A 14625-nucleotide genomic window follows, 5' to 3' on the forward strand; every position below is an offset into this window, starting at 1 on the left:
CTTGCTGTTGACCGAGTCGGGGTTGTTGAACTCCTCTCCCAGCAGGACACAACTCTCCTGAAGAGCTGAATCAGAGGTGTTAAATGAGGTAGAAAGCTCAACTCTGTAGTGCTGTGCTTCTCCACCACTGCAGTCCAACTCCACCGGCTTATGCACTTCAACTCTTCAAACTAAACTTGTTAACAGCAGCCTCCGCTTCACAGACTTTTTTTTTTTTTTTTTAAACCAAGGAACACGATAAACGAGTTAAGCATCCTGTCACTGGATTGTGTCTCAGCAGAAGTGAAAGTTCTTTTCTCAAATCTTTATATAAAGGCACTGTGGTGGCTCCGCAGGCTTCCATACTGCAGAGGTGAGCGCATATCAAGCTCACAGCGACTCTCTGAACATGTGGAGCTAACGAACAACAGCTGGAACGCCGTTAATAATGAAGTCTACAATATACAACAATAAAGCTCAGGGGATCTGAGAACTGAAACATAGAGCAAATAAAACTAAAACTAGGTCTTCAGTGATGTGGAAACTGGGCTGAAATGTTGATCATCAGCATTTCTATGAAGCAAACGACACCCATGTGGATATCAGTATGTTCTGTATACATTCCTGCATAAATACGGGAAAATTAAACCAATTCATAATATGTGATGCAAATATATTCGGTTCATACTGCAAAGTAACTCAAATGTACCCTTTTTAAATGAAAAAAAAAACAAACAAAATAATAAAATAGAGTGTTTGTATTAATTTAAATTACTCCATATTAAGCAATTTAAAAAAAAGCCAAACAAACAAAAAAATAAAAAATCTGAAATACACTGTCCCACCTTCCACGTCAGACACGGAAGGAATGTAACACATGGTGGACACGCCGTTATAGGAATATAATCAACGATGAGGTGGTGTGCTAAAGCAGCTACCAGCCGCCAGAGTTGATTATTTTCCAATAACAGCACATCTGAGAGTGTTTTATTCCTCTTATACTACAGTGATTTGCCAACACTAACAAATTTTCTTTTTTGAGAATGACACAATGTACTTTTTAACTGTTTCTAGTTACATTTAATGATGTGGAGCGTCCATGAAACAAGTTAGTTCCTGTTCTTAGTTGCGTTATAGCAGCTACAAGTCAGGCCCTCACAAGTGCTGACACTGGAGACTCCTTCCATCAACGTTATACAAACATCTCCTTACAGAAAACATCACCATATCAACTGTTACACGTTTTTAATTTATGGTGAGCGACCACCATCCGAGTCCCCAAGTAAGTTGTTACTACAGAAACAATAACGTATTAGAACGACTGCATTAATATAAACCTGCGTTTTGCAGCTGCACTAATGTCAGAGCCGCTGTTAGAGAAAATTAAATCAACACCAATCAGAATTGAGTATTTAACAGCGCTGTTGTACAAGAACACACACACATCCTGGTGTCAGTATCACTACAGTATTAATGTATGTATGCAAACAGCGTCAGAGGGAAAACGTCACTAAAATGTTTGTCAGCGTGCAGAAATAAGGCACGACAGCAGCAGCTTTAGGAACAATGAGGCATCCATTTTATGCAGCGAGAGTGTGATGGTTTCGGTTTTTTTCTGCTGGGGAAGCAGAGCGAGTGCTCCCGCTGCAGAGACTCGGTGCCCTGGTGTAATGAAGCAACGCTTTGGGGACAAGCTCTGTAAATACGACCCCGCCTCACACGGTGTGTAGCGATACGCAAAGCTCACTACATTCAGCAGCTAAATCCCAGCTCATCCACCCTGAGATCCAGCCAGAGGGATTTGCTTAGCTGACAATCGGCTGACCGCCGTCTCGTTTTTAATCCGGGTTCCAGAGTCACATGGAAAAAAGGGGAAAAGCTGACGGCTGCTCCGTGTCTGGGGACAGACAAGGGTCAGCGTGGACTTACACCACAGTGCTGGTGAATTCTGGATTCTGATTGGTCAGAAGGCATTGATTAGTTTTCTATAACAGCAGCTCTGACAGTAGTGCAGCTGCAAATGCAAGTGAGAACAGGTATTAACTTACGCTAACATTAAATTTAACTGAACATAAAATTTACAGTGAATCATTCTCTATTTAAAAGAAATGCAGCAGTGTACAAATTGCTGTGGTATAAGAGGAATAAAGCATTTCAGGATGTGCCGTTACAAGAAAATAATCAACAGTAACTCCGCTTCTTCACAACATCCTGTCGTTAGTTGTTTTCCTAGAACAGAACACCGTGAAGTGTTTTATTCCTTACAAAACACTGAATTTTGGTGACGGGATACATTTTCAGAGAGAAAATTCGCAGAATATGATAACATTCTTCTTAGTTTCGAGTGAATGAACGGTCATTGCATTTGCATACATCAGACACCGTCTGCTGCTCAGAACCAGACATCATTACGTGGCAAAACATCATAATTTGTCAAAGTATCAGGCAGAAATCCAGCTCAAAAAAAGCTTCCGGTCAATTCTTGAACAAGATTTTCCAAAAGTAATCATATTGGCCCTGAGCTAAAAAGTGTCCAAGGTAGCTATTAAGGTAAGCAAAGGGGAAAGAAGAATATTAAACCACAAAACCTCTCTAATCAAAAGCCTTGTAATACCAGACTCATCTTTTCTCAGTCTTTTTGAAATATTTGCAATAATTTCAAGAGATGCAAAATCACAATCTTGGGAACTTTTTAATACAGGAAGCGATGGGAAAACAGAAGAGTTTCTCCCTCACCACCACTTTTCATCTACTTTCACTGGTATTAAATATGAGAAACACTTTTATGCATTAGACTTATGAATAGGAAGTTAATATTGTGCTGAACAGACACAGCAGTTAAACAGGTTCGTGTTTATTTTCATCGCAGACGTGATGTCCTCTGTGCAAATTGGTTCACGTTTACCTTGAGCAAACAAGCTGTTATTTTTTTTTTTTTTTAAAGCGGAACTCATTAAGAGAACTCCTCTAAGCACTGAGCAGATTATCAAAACATGTAAAAACACAATTTTCTCTTATTTCCACCATTTTAATACGTTTACAGTGATGAAAATATTTAATATGTTTACAGTAATGAATAAAGATGGTAGTAGACTCACCCTCTCTGGTCACACACACACACAACCGATAGTTTAAAGCTTTTTATATGGAACTGCTATAGCACACCACAAACATTAATAAATACATTTACATACAAAAAAATAAACAGTAAAAATCACACATTACGATTTCTGATTATACCAAGTTACACTGTGTTATGTGTGACTATAATAAAACCTGCAATAAAGCTCAGGGGATCAAAGTGGGGTCCAGGATTTATTTATTTATTTTGTTGTTACGCTGATCGTAATCACAACCCACATTATTAAAGCTATTATATTTAGGGGTCCAGGCACCAAAATCAACCTACTGTGTAGAAGCACTGGAAAGCTCAAGAATGGAAAGATCTACGGCGCTAGAAAAAATTATATTATTTGAACCTATTAAATAATGTTCAAGCAAAAAAACAAAAAGAAGAAAGGCTGGTGAGGGAACAACTGCTGCTATAATCTAAGTATATCATAAAAACAATGCTGACGTATGACAGGTCACTCTTTAATAAATAAAAACACTGTAGTCGTGGGGAAATGTGGTATAAGTGGAATGAAACAGGGAACAAAAACGAACAAAAAATGTTTATTTTAACAAAATCGCTCTGAACTGTTCAGGAGTGAAAACGTTATTTTAAGAAGTGCATCAGCTTTTAATGATAATAACGTTATTTTTCAGTTGCAGTGTGATTTCGAGCAAGTACAACCTAAACTTAAACATCTTCCCAGCAAATCTAAAGTCCTGTCCAGAATCCGTCATGTCCTGGAAGATATAACGTTGATCACTATAGCAGGGTTTTTAAAGAAGGACCAACATGCAGAAAGGTTTTTCCTACAATTCTGCAAGCCACCAATCACAGTAGGGCCTTTTGCACCGCTTTAGTTCCAGAACTAAATTTGCAGTACTAAAGTACTGGGCGATTTTGCGCGAACTATTTCCCAGTACCGTTTAAAGGGTTGCATTCGCACCGACAGCAGGCACTAGGAAGTGACGTAAGCCGGTCGACAGCGACGTCATTTGTGCGCAGCGTTCAACAACGGAAACAAACAAGAACAGCGGAAACAACCGGAGGATGGAGGACGCTGTGATCGGAGCTGTGTTTTTGTTGTGTCTCGCGTCCATCTATCGCTGTTCTCCACACTTGAGAAATAAGTCGACATGTTTACACGGCGTTTTAAATCATGGCAGGTGAGGGCGTTTTCGTACGCGTTTGGCCAAACGACGTCTACTCACGTCACGTATAGTACCAGTTGTGCTGGTTAGACTCTGCTCCGGAGTAGGAGCTAATTTGGTTCCCGACAAAGGCAGTCCGGTACTAAAATCACACCCAGTTCTGGAGGTGCGAAAACGCCAAAAAGTGGGTAGTTCCACAATTAGTTCAGGTACTATGAAAAGGTTCCCGCAGTGCGAAAGGCCCTACTGAATCACACCAATCACACTGGAGCAGGAAGGTAAAAATATCACGTGTTCAGAATGGGGAAAAATAGTTACTAATCTCTGTAAACCACTTCAGGATGTGCCATTACTGGAAAATAATCAACTCAGAGGTAGTAACTGTAACTCTGCTTCATTTCACCATCTCATCAGTGATTATTTTCCTATAAGAGCATGCCCTCAAATGTATTATTCCACACTGATTTCATTATTCCGTAGCGGCCAGGCAGTAAACCACACCCCTAATCTACAGAGTTTAGCCCTCAGTGGGTAAAACTTTTCTCTCCTGAGGGTCAGATCAATATGGCCATTTTCCCCGAGCCCGATAGGATCAGTATGTGTTTAATAAATCCTCGCCCGTCTCCTCAGTTGATGAAAACCTTCGGCTGGCCGTGGAAGCTGCAGTAAAGCGACGTGGGTAGTCTGTTCTCGCCCGGGGTAGTGGCACATTATCATTCAGCTGCCATTATAACGCCTCTACAGTATCGAGAGGCTTTTACTCCATTAAATCCCACAGCGAGGCCTCTACACTGCACCAAACATGCGAAGCAGTTCAACACTGATCGTCTATTAAATTAAGATTTCAATTAAAGCGATTCATCTGAATCTCTTACAAGCTACATAATCAGTGTTAGAGGACACGGTGTAAATCGACACAAAGACTCCGAGAGAGATAAGGAGAGGCTTTGCTTTTAAAAAGAGCCTTTTATTTTCCCATTAAATAAAAACTAAAGTGTCATAAATGATGAAAACGCTTATCTTAAGTGCTCGGAAGAACTCGTTTCTTCTTCCCAAGAAACAAAGGAGGTTCTTATGATACAACCATCTCAAATCTTTACAACCTTGGAGTTGTATTCATGTGAGTGTATAACCAGTGTGTAGGTATAAGAAGCAGAAGGAAACACTTAAATCCCCTCGGTAAAACTCTGAAGAGTGACGAGACCTTCGATTTGTCCCCAGAAAAATTAACACCTTGCATTAAGAAGTCACACTCGGTAAACATTTATAAACCATTTTAAGTAGCTTTTTAATCTCAAGTTGAATTTTATTTGAAATACATCCTCTGTTTTGGTATTCATCTTTTCATTTTACTTTTATTCATTCTTCTCTGAATTATTTTATTCTTAATTTGCATTCAGTCTATTTTTCAGTCTATTTTTACATACATTTCATTATTGCACAATAATTAAGTGCCTTGTTTACACATTTTCTTCTAACTGGTACATACTGTATAGAGAGAAGTTCCCTTTCTTACAAAATAAATTTTCTTTGGACTTTTTAATATTGTGCTCACTTTATAGTATATATATTTTTATCTGTAAAGATTTTTACTTTTAGCACTACTGTAACGCTGCAATTTCCCCTCTGGATCAATAAAGCATCTCTCTCTATCTATCTATCCAATCCCATCCTATCATCTATGTTTGTATTTCTCTCTTTATGCTTGAGTTTTTCTCCTTATATTTTCACATCATCTTTTTTTATATCCATGTGCTACTACTTCATTGTACAAAACATCCAGCTACGATGTGCTCTATAAATATCATTCTTATTCTTATTCTTGTTGTTATTAATACTACTGGGTAATTGTTGTTGTTATTATTATTATTATTATTATTATTATTATTATTATATCCTGGCTGACTTGCCATTTGTGAAAATGGGAGCCGAATACTCAAGGTTAGGGATGGAACGACATGACACACATACTGTGATTCTCCAAGGTATTTCTTACGAAACCCAGCACCATATATAAGTTTGCTGGTAATACACTGTTGCATTGTTTCAAAAAACTGTTATAAATAACAATAAATTTGAAATGCTGGGAAATTTGTTTATATGTTTTTATAATTTTAAAGATTAACTACAAAATTTTAACAATGGCTACTTCCAGTCAGTTTGTAATTCTATTATTTTTAATAAAAAAATTAAAAAAAAACGAAACAAAAAAACAAATCACCACTACGCTATCCATGATGTCTCAGAAAAGCATACTGTGACTAAATTTACTCATGATATCAGTATTACGTCATCGAATCAACAGGCCCTGTGTAAGGCTGCAATCCATGAAGGCTTGACGCATCATGTGCAGCGCTCCTGGGAGAGGGTTTGCATGTATTTTTCTTTTATTTTATTAGGCTTAGGAGTCCTTACAGCTACCACTGCAAGTAACAGCTGAGCGTTCATCCTCGGACCTGCGATTCTTGTGACTACTGTGTGAAAGTGTGTAACACCGTGTTCAAGCGACAATTCAAAAGATATAGTGTAGATTTCCCTCACTTTTAGCTCCTGCTAGGTCATTTTTGAATTTATTCTGGCGTTATCCATCTTTTCAAAGGCATAAAAAGGTATTTTGTATAAATATGTTATAAAGCTTTGAGATCCTCCTGGATCTCAAAAAAAAAAAAAGAAAACATATTCAACGTCTTTACAAGCACGTCTCAATCGCCAAATATCCAGAGATAAGGATTCAGAGCCCTCGACCCGGCATTCAAGTCCTCCTTACGAGAGCACTGCTGTGAATAAGCATCATCTCAGCAGCCGGTGATATGATCACGAATAAGCAGTATAACTGCCGGACCACAATCAGACCTTATCTGCTGTATCTTTAGCTTGTGTGCTGACCTTTTCAGAGAAAATCGGGGCTTCGCACAACCCTGACAAATGACATACTTTCATCCCAGCGTGCAGAGAGTACATAACGAACCACTCGGCTGTTCTCAGTTCATAACGGCCATTATGATATGGCTGAAAATAGCCGTAAATGGGTTTTTTTTGGTCCGGTGATTCAGCCACGAGGGACGAATCGTGCTGTCGGGGACGAACAGACGTTTAGTGCTCCTTAACTGTAGATTATGTAGCAATTTTTCACCATGCTCTGCTTCTTTTTAACTGCTGACACGCCACAGCTCAGGTTATAATCTAACAAAATAAACAGTTTAATACGGCTGTGCTTCTGAATAACTTAATTTATGGTGTTATTTATACAAGGGCTACGGAGCAGAATAATGCTCCAAAAGAATGAACAAGTGTGAATATTTCAGGTTCCTGTACCAAGTGAGAGATTCCGTTATAACCCGCTAAAGATTTATACCGTATAAACAGAAGCATTATCAGCTGTCTGGCTCTCGCAGGGCTCTCGCTCTCTGGATTCCATACTGATGAGAGCGCCTCAGATCGAATCTCACACTCCAGAGCGTCAGCGCAGACTGCTGGCGTGCTCCCTACACACTCACCACGGCCAACACCACCCATTAACTCACACTGCAGTGTGCAGATGTCAGACATGTCACTCCAAACAACACTAAATACCTGGAATCTGCCCCAGTTTGGACTGAGACATGCCAAGAAAATCTTGGTGAAATATCTACAGCTCCTTTGTTCTCAGGGAAACAAAAGATCTTTAATGAATCACAATTTTATCTAATGATTTCGCAATGACGCATCAAAGGTCAGAATTTTTAATAGATTTACCCAGAATTGGTTTCTGGGTTGAGGAGGGAAGGAAGGAAGAAAAAAAAATAAATAAATAAAGGATTAACAGTAACTTCTCAGAAAATCATTAATCAACCCCGGGGCTGACGATAATGCTGCACTCGGAGGTGTGAAGTCGGAATCACGGCATTTTTGACCTTTGCGTGTCAGAGATATAAAGTAGGGGATAAACATGATGCCTCCAGGTTCACCTGTACAGTCAGAGCTACAGAGTTATCAAGCGAATGTGTCTGTATGGTGAGTGATCCAAACTAAACACTTGTGTATATACAGTATAACACATTTAAAGGTGAAGAAGTGCTGCTGTGTTTTCTGTTCATTGCTGATCGGTCACTCTGATTTGACGTCACTTGCTGAACTCGGGGTTGAAGCAACCTTCCTGACTTTACATGTTCAGCAGACGTTTTCTTTGGTTTTCGTTTTAGGGAGAAAATACTACTTACGCTAGCTAGCGAGCCTTTTTCGTTTTTGTTGGCGTGCATCATGATCATAAAATCGTTCATTTCCTTCAGCCTGCAATAATGCACTTAATTAGCTCACTATTAATATTACAGCATTAATATTGTGCCAACAACTACTTTTTAGCTTCATCGTTTAGATTTCCATGCAAACAACACACAGGACTGTGCAGCACACTGGAGGTTTTACTTTCCCTGTGAATGAATTTATCTGAATTTTTGTGATTTATCCATTCCTGAACAGTTTACGTTTTTTGACACATCTAAAAACAAATGATAGCAGAGCTAAAACATGAGATACATTTCTAAAAAAAAAAAAACAAAGAGCTTAACGAGTAAATAAATCAGTAAAACAGTTTTATGAACCTGAACAGAAACTGCAGCTATAACAGCCTCTGAATAACACAAATTACGGAGTTATTATTTACATAAAAGAGAGAGAATAATGCTGCAAAGAAGAAAAACAAAGAGCGGTTTTAAACTGGGTGTTTAACAGTGATGAGGCTGTACAGGAGAAGAACACAAGGCTGTTCTCCAGGCTGAGAAAAAACACCATCACAGGACGACTTGTTTCCTGAGAAATGAGATGGATCTACAGAAGCAGGCAAGTCAGAGACCGTCACTTCTGTGGAGCTTTTTCGGATCACGTCCTGCCTCCAAATACCGCCTGACAGTGACGGCTTGGTGGTTATGGCTAATCTCCATCTCAAGAACGATGAAATCTTTTCCCCTGACAGGTTCAGATTTTCAAATACACTCTTGACAAGCGAGTCATTTAAACGATGTGATTCACACACGGGTTAGGACTGTGTGCCGCGATAAAAAGTCCGACATATTTGCACCACCGGTGCAGATCATGACCTTATAAGGGGGGAAAAGTTATACTTCTTGATAAAGTACTTAACAAAATGTGTTAATGAAGAACACACCTGATGAGCTGTAACACAAATCATAATGTGGCACACTGATCATTATGATGTGCAATATCCATGGGTTAATGAACGGTCAGGAATAAACTCGGAAAGGAAGAGAGACCTTAGCTGACCTGCAATTATTCTTTATATAATTTTAATTACAGATTATTGAAAACTAATTCATTAAAATCTTGACTATCTCGATGTAGCATGTGCTCTTTTTACACACACATGACAAACCTGTGATTAAATACGAATGTTTAGCCTGTGTTAAACATAAAATACAGGTTTTTATTGAATCTGGTGTTGATTAATTTTTTATAACGGCAGCTTTGACAGTAGCGCAGCTGCAAAACACAGGTTTATATTAATTCCCATGATCGTTTCCATAGTAACAGCTCATTCACAGTTTACTGTAAGGTGACTTGGAGATTTATGGAAGGAGTCTCTAGAGCGTCAGCACTTTTGCAAGCTACTTTTATTTCATCTTATTAACTTCACGAGTGAGAAAAAAAATAGAGGCTTGTGAGGGAACAACTGTTTGTATCTACTGTAACATACAGGATAATTTTTTCCACAACATTATATGTAAATATAAATGGTTAAAAGTGCAACATGTCATTCTTTAATAAATAAAAAATTGACCAACTGCTGTGGTAAGAGGAATAAAACACTTCAGGGTATGCTCTTATAGGAAAATATAAGGCAATGGCTCGACACAAAGCATCGCACCACACCAGCGTTGATTATTTTCCTATAACAGCACACCGTCAAGTGGTTTATTCCTTATGTAATGTGAGGTCATTAATTTTATCCCTTACCATCGATAAAACTGAGCTGCAGCGTATTCCATGCTGTCACGTTTGCTTTTAGATTGAAATGAACGGTATTTTTTCGAGAAGGAAACGTGAACTCTGATTGAAATTTGCTTCGGCCTACGCTGGATCGAGTAACTGAAACCTCCTGCGTGACCTTAAGTGATTCTGCATTGAGCTGCTGTAAGCAAGCTTGGTGTTGCGTAACTTGTGTACGCCACGACAGAGTTGCTCTCGGCAGCAAAATACTGCCAGATGTGACTTTTCTTTTTAAAACGCCCCGATGTTACACAATGTGACTATTAATATTACAGCATTAATATTGTGCCAACAACTACTTTTTAGCTTCATTGTTTAGGTTGCACACGGTAGCAAGGGTCGAGTAACGGACATGCTAATGCCTCATTAATGCCAAGTGCTGCTTACGTTAGCTAGCAACACGTGAAGATCTGTGCACAAGGCGATGCAAAAACCCCTTCGGCCCCCCTGAGAGAGAAGGAAAGTGCCGAAAGCACTGTCACTCAACAGTCACCTGGATCTGATCTGCATTGTTTAAACACACACACACACACACACACACACACACACACACACACACACACACACAGTGAAGGAGCGGTTTCCGAGCACAGCGCCTCAGTCGCGTTGCATTAAAATCAACAGACTTTTCAGATATTCATAGCAAACAAGCCAGGAGCAAAACAGCGAGCAGGTGAAGCTGACAGAGGCAACTGTCTCACTTAACCTGCCCCCTCCTCCTCCTCCTCTTCCTCCTCTTCCTCCTCCATGGGAAATGTCGTGTAGATGTCAGTGTAGTGATGCAATCAACCAGAGACGAAGACACAAAGAAAGTGGTGCGACCGGTTTAAAACTAACACAGTCCCTGTTCAGATGAGCAAGCAAATCAGATTAGGAACAGACTTTTAACATATGCAGCGTTCAGTCTGTTTGACTGGAAACATGGTGTGTTCTTCCGCATGGTGTGGCTCTTTAGGCAAAAAATAAATAAATAAAATCATGCTAAACAACCCAGAGCGTCTGAGTGGCGTGGTGTCGCTCCTGATCCAAGCGCAGTTTGTAGCGGGAAAGTGATCTGACTACACTATAAACCAGTTTAAACGTAGAGAAGGGAATCTCTACACTGTGCACAGAGCAAGTGGCCATGTTGATCTGAGATGAGATTTGAGAAGACTACTCCAAGCTGACGGGGAGTTTGCGGTGGTTTTTACTAATTGTAAGCAGGGAATTACAAAGCTGCAACCTCGCCTGGAATGCGGCATTAGTAAGTGATACTAACATGAAATGTGTGTTTTGTCAGCACAAAAGAAGCTAGAAAAAGGCTAGAGCTTTTTCTGTAACACTAATACACTAAGTGTGAAAGTGAAAGCAGCTAGATATGGCTGTGAGAACACGGCGTATAAAATGTATTCCTAAAGAACTCAAACAGAAACTGTGTCAGACAGAAGTGCCTTCTGATGCCAAGTCGATCACTCACCTGACACATTTCACCTGAAACGTAACCTCAAAACAGTGTCTGATTTCACAAAGAGGAAACAGCGAAGGGAAGTGAACAAGGACATGTTTAGAAACATAACCACCACCTTTCAACAGACAGGTGCTTTTTGTTTTCAAATCCTGCAAAAACAATAGAGCTAAGAGGAATGTACCTTGCTTGCGGACGTCCTCTACGGCGGCGGTGAGCTCCTCTTTGAGAAACTGGCTCTCCTTGGCGATCTTCTCGCCTTTCTCCAGGAAGTTCTGCGTGGCGCTCTCCACCGAGGCGGCCAGAACGTGCGCCTTTTTGGAGCGGCCCTTCTTTTTATTGGACGGGCCTTTGTTGCTCGAGTTCACCAGAGTAGTCACCTAGACGTTAAACCAAAGTGTAGATTATTTAAAAACAGGAACAGTCTGGAACGCGCAGGACGCATATCTACACGAGTAATAGTAAATAATATACTGAATAATCCAACATGGTGTGATAAAGTGATAAAAGAAGCGTTTTATTTTCCTTTACTGATCTCTACCTGGGTGACGAGCGGCTCCAGGAGTCTTTCCACAGCCAGCGTGCGGATCTCCAGGCTCTTGGGGTCCCATTTGAAGTTGATGTTGGGGGTGTTGATGGCCGTCATGTTCTCAGAGGGTCTGCAAAAGAAAAATTTATGTTCATGTCCAGAAATAACCACAAACGCCTTCTTATTCATCATATATTCTCAGACAAGAAAATTGGGAGCTGCTCAAGCCACCTTTTTTTTATTTAATAACTTGCAAGCCATCATTTTTAACTTATATCACATTATATATATATATATATATATATATATATATATATATATATATACACACACACACACACGCACCTACACACTAAACATACACACACACACTATATATGTTCAGCAAAATACCAGTCAAAAGCCACAGATGAGTATTTATGTATATGTAAAGTATGGAATAAAGCACACAGGGGTGTGCTGTGTTAGAAAAATAATCAACGCCGAGGTGGTGTGATGAAGCACGTTGACTGCTACCACGGGGAATTGATCATTTTCCTCTATCAGCACACATAACACAACAATTGCATAATAAAACATTTTTACTTATTAAAGAACAATGTGTACTTTTTATCTGTTTACGGTTACATCTAATGCTAGATGTTAGTTGTTAGTTCCTGTTCTCATTAACACAGAAAATAACTCAGCACCTCATCAGCGCTGTGGTATACGCAGGCTAAACATACAGCCGTGTGAGTTTAACAGTAAGAATAAGAAGACAGGACAGTGGGATGTATTTATGACTCCAACATACATCACGCTCTAACTTCTCAGCTTAGACACTGAAGGTATTTGGCATGTCCACGGTAATAACATCTATCGTAGGTGCCAAATGTCACAATCCATCATCTAAACCAGACGTATTCACACTTCCCAGCGTTCTTGAGGAAAGGTACGCTCTTTTGGCATAGCTTGGTGCAGGTTCCAGCGTACGCTGATATTAAAATGCACAAAAAGTGTAAAGGTTTGCAGGACTGGTAAAGTCTTTTAAAATATTTATTTTTGATATTTTCTATCTCACTGCCCTCTTCCTGATCTAAACCCTTAAAGGCCCAGAGAAAAGAGCACTTCTTCTGTCCAAATGTACAAGGACACAGTAGAGTCAGTTTCCCTACGGTTTACACCAAATCCACAAACTACACACCAGGGACTTGCTCTAACGCTGATCATCTGTGACCTTCACTGGCCCGGTTTTCACTTATGCCACCGGCGTGCTATCGCTCAGCATCATCATGTATGGAGGGCGGGGTTTAATCAGGAACGCTGGGGGGTTTAGGGGCAGTTAGTTGAGGGAGTGTAGAACTCTGGCAGAGTAAAAGAGCAAATATACTTCACTTTCACTACGCACACTACGAGAGGCATTGTTCACACACTCACTTATACATCTGGAGGATTAAATGCAGCGTCTCCTACACGCTGTCAAGTCAAACTGAAAATGTTTAGCGATTTCATGCACAGCAACGTTAAACACACTGACGAGCACCGCTTTTCTCTTTAAGACTTTCTGCTGCCTGTGTGAATGTTGTCATGATCTGCATCTCAATTCAAAAACTTTACATTTAAAAGTATTTACTAATGTAGAAAATCAAGACGACTGTCACTCAAAACTGGCCTCTCTGTACGTTCAAGAGGCTTTTGAAAATTTGAACACTTACTGTAACAGGAAAAGCGGTTAGTGTTAGTACTCAATAACGGCCTAGAATAGTGCAAGTGTGTGATTTGAGACACAATGTTAGTTTGTTTATTCAGTTGGGGACACAGGGTCACGTGGTGTTATACTGATCCCCAACTATTTAAGTTGGTGTTGCACCACACGGACATGCCGCGTTAATTTCTGAAGACGTGCACAAGCGACGCGCCAAATGACTGCTGGATACGCGCGGCGGCCATCTTGTGTACGTGTAGTTAACAGCAAGTATAAATCAGCTTTAAAAAGGGACACGTCCAACAGACTGAGACCAAAACAAGACTCAAACTGCTCAATGACAAGAAAGATGCAGAAAAAAATTATTAATCTAATAATCTAATCTAACGTTGCATGTTTTAAGATAACGCTTAAGGATTTGTTTAAAGAATGTGCCTTGATGCAACAGTTGTTGTTTTTTTTTTCTTTTAGCAGAGATGGCACTGATCCGATACCCAGCATCTGTATCGGGCCGATACCAACAACCCAAAAAAAAAAAAAATAAATAAATAAAAAGCGGTGGAACGGATATCGGAGAAAATAATGAATTTAATCCGACCCTGTAACAAATCAGAAAGGATCAGATATGGAAAAGATTTTTTTTTTTTTTGGAACTGGAAAGAGACTTGGTTGTATTTTTTGTTAGTGCTGATTTTAATATATTTATACAATTATACTTTTTTGTATTTATAATATTTGTCAACT

General features: G+C 39.7%; 1 protein-coding gene across 1 annotated transcript in view; it reads right to left on the bottom strand.

Annotated features, from left to right (window-relative positions):
* ctnna1 (catenin (cadherin-associated protein), alpha 1) overlaps positions 1–14625 on the bottom strand; it is a 128103-nt gene that overhangs the window by 111866 nt on the left and 1612 nt on the right. The window contains exons 2-3 of the mRNA XM_053237137.1: positions 12210–12327; positions 11853–12048 (exon numbers count right to left, since the gene is read on the bottom strand). Of these exons, the coding sequence (XP_053093112.1) occupies positions 11853–12048; positions 12210–12314 (301 nt within the window). The 5' untranslated portion in view covers positions 12315–12327. The remainder of the gene's footprint in view (positions 1–11852; positions 12049–12209; positions 12328–14625) is intronic.

This window comes from Pangasianodon hypophthalmus, chromosome 9, assembly GCF_027358585.1.
Source record: "Pangasianodon hypophthalmus isolate fPanHyp1 chromosome 9, fPanHyp1.pri, whole genome shotgun sequence".
In the NCBI taxonomy this organism is placed as follows: Eukaryota; Metazoa; Chordata; class Actinopteri; order Siluriformes; family Pangasiidae; genus Pangasianodon; species Pangasianodon hypophthalmus.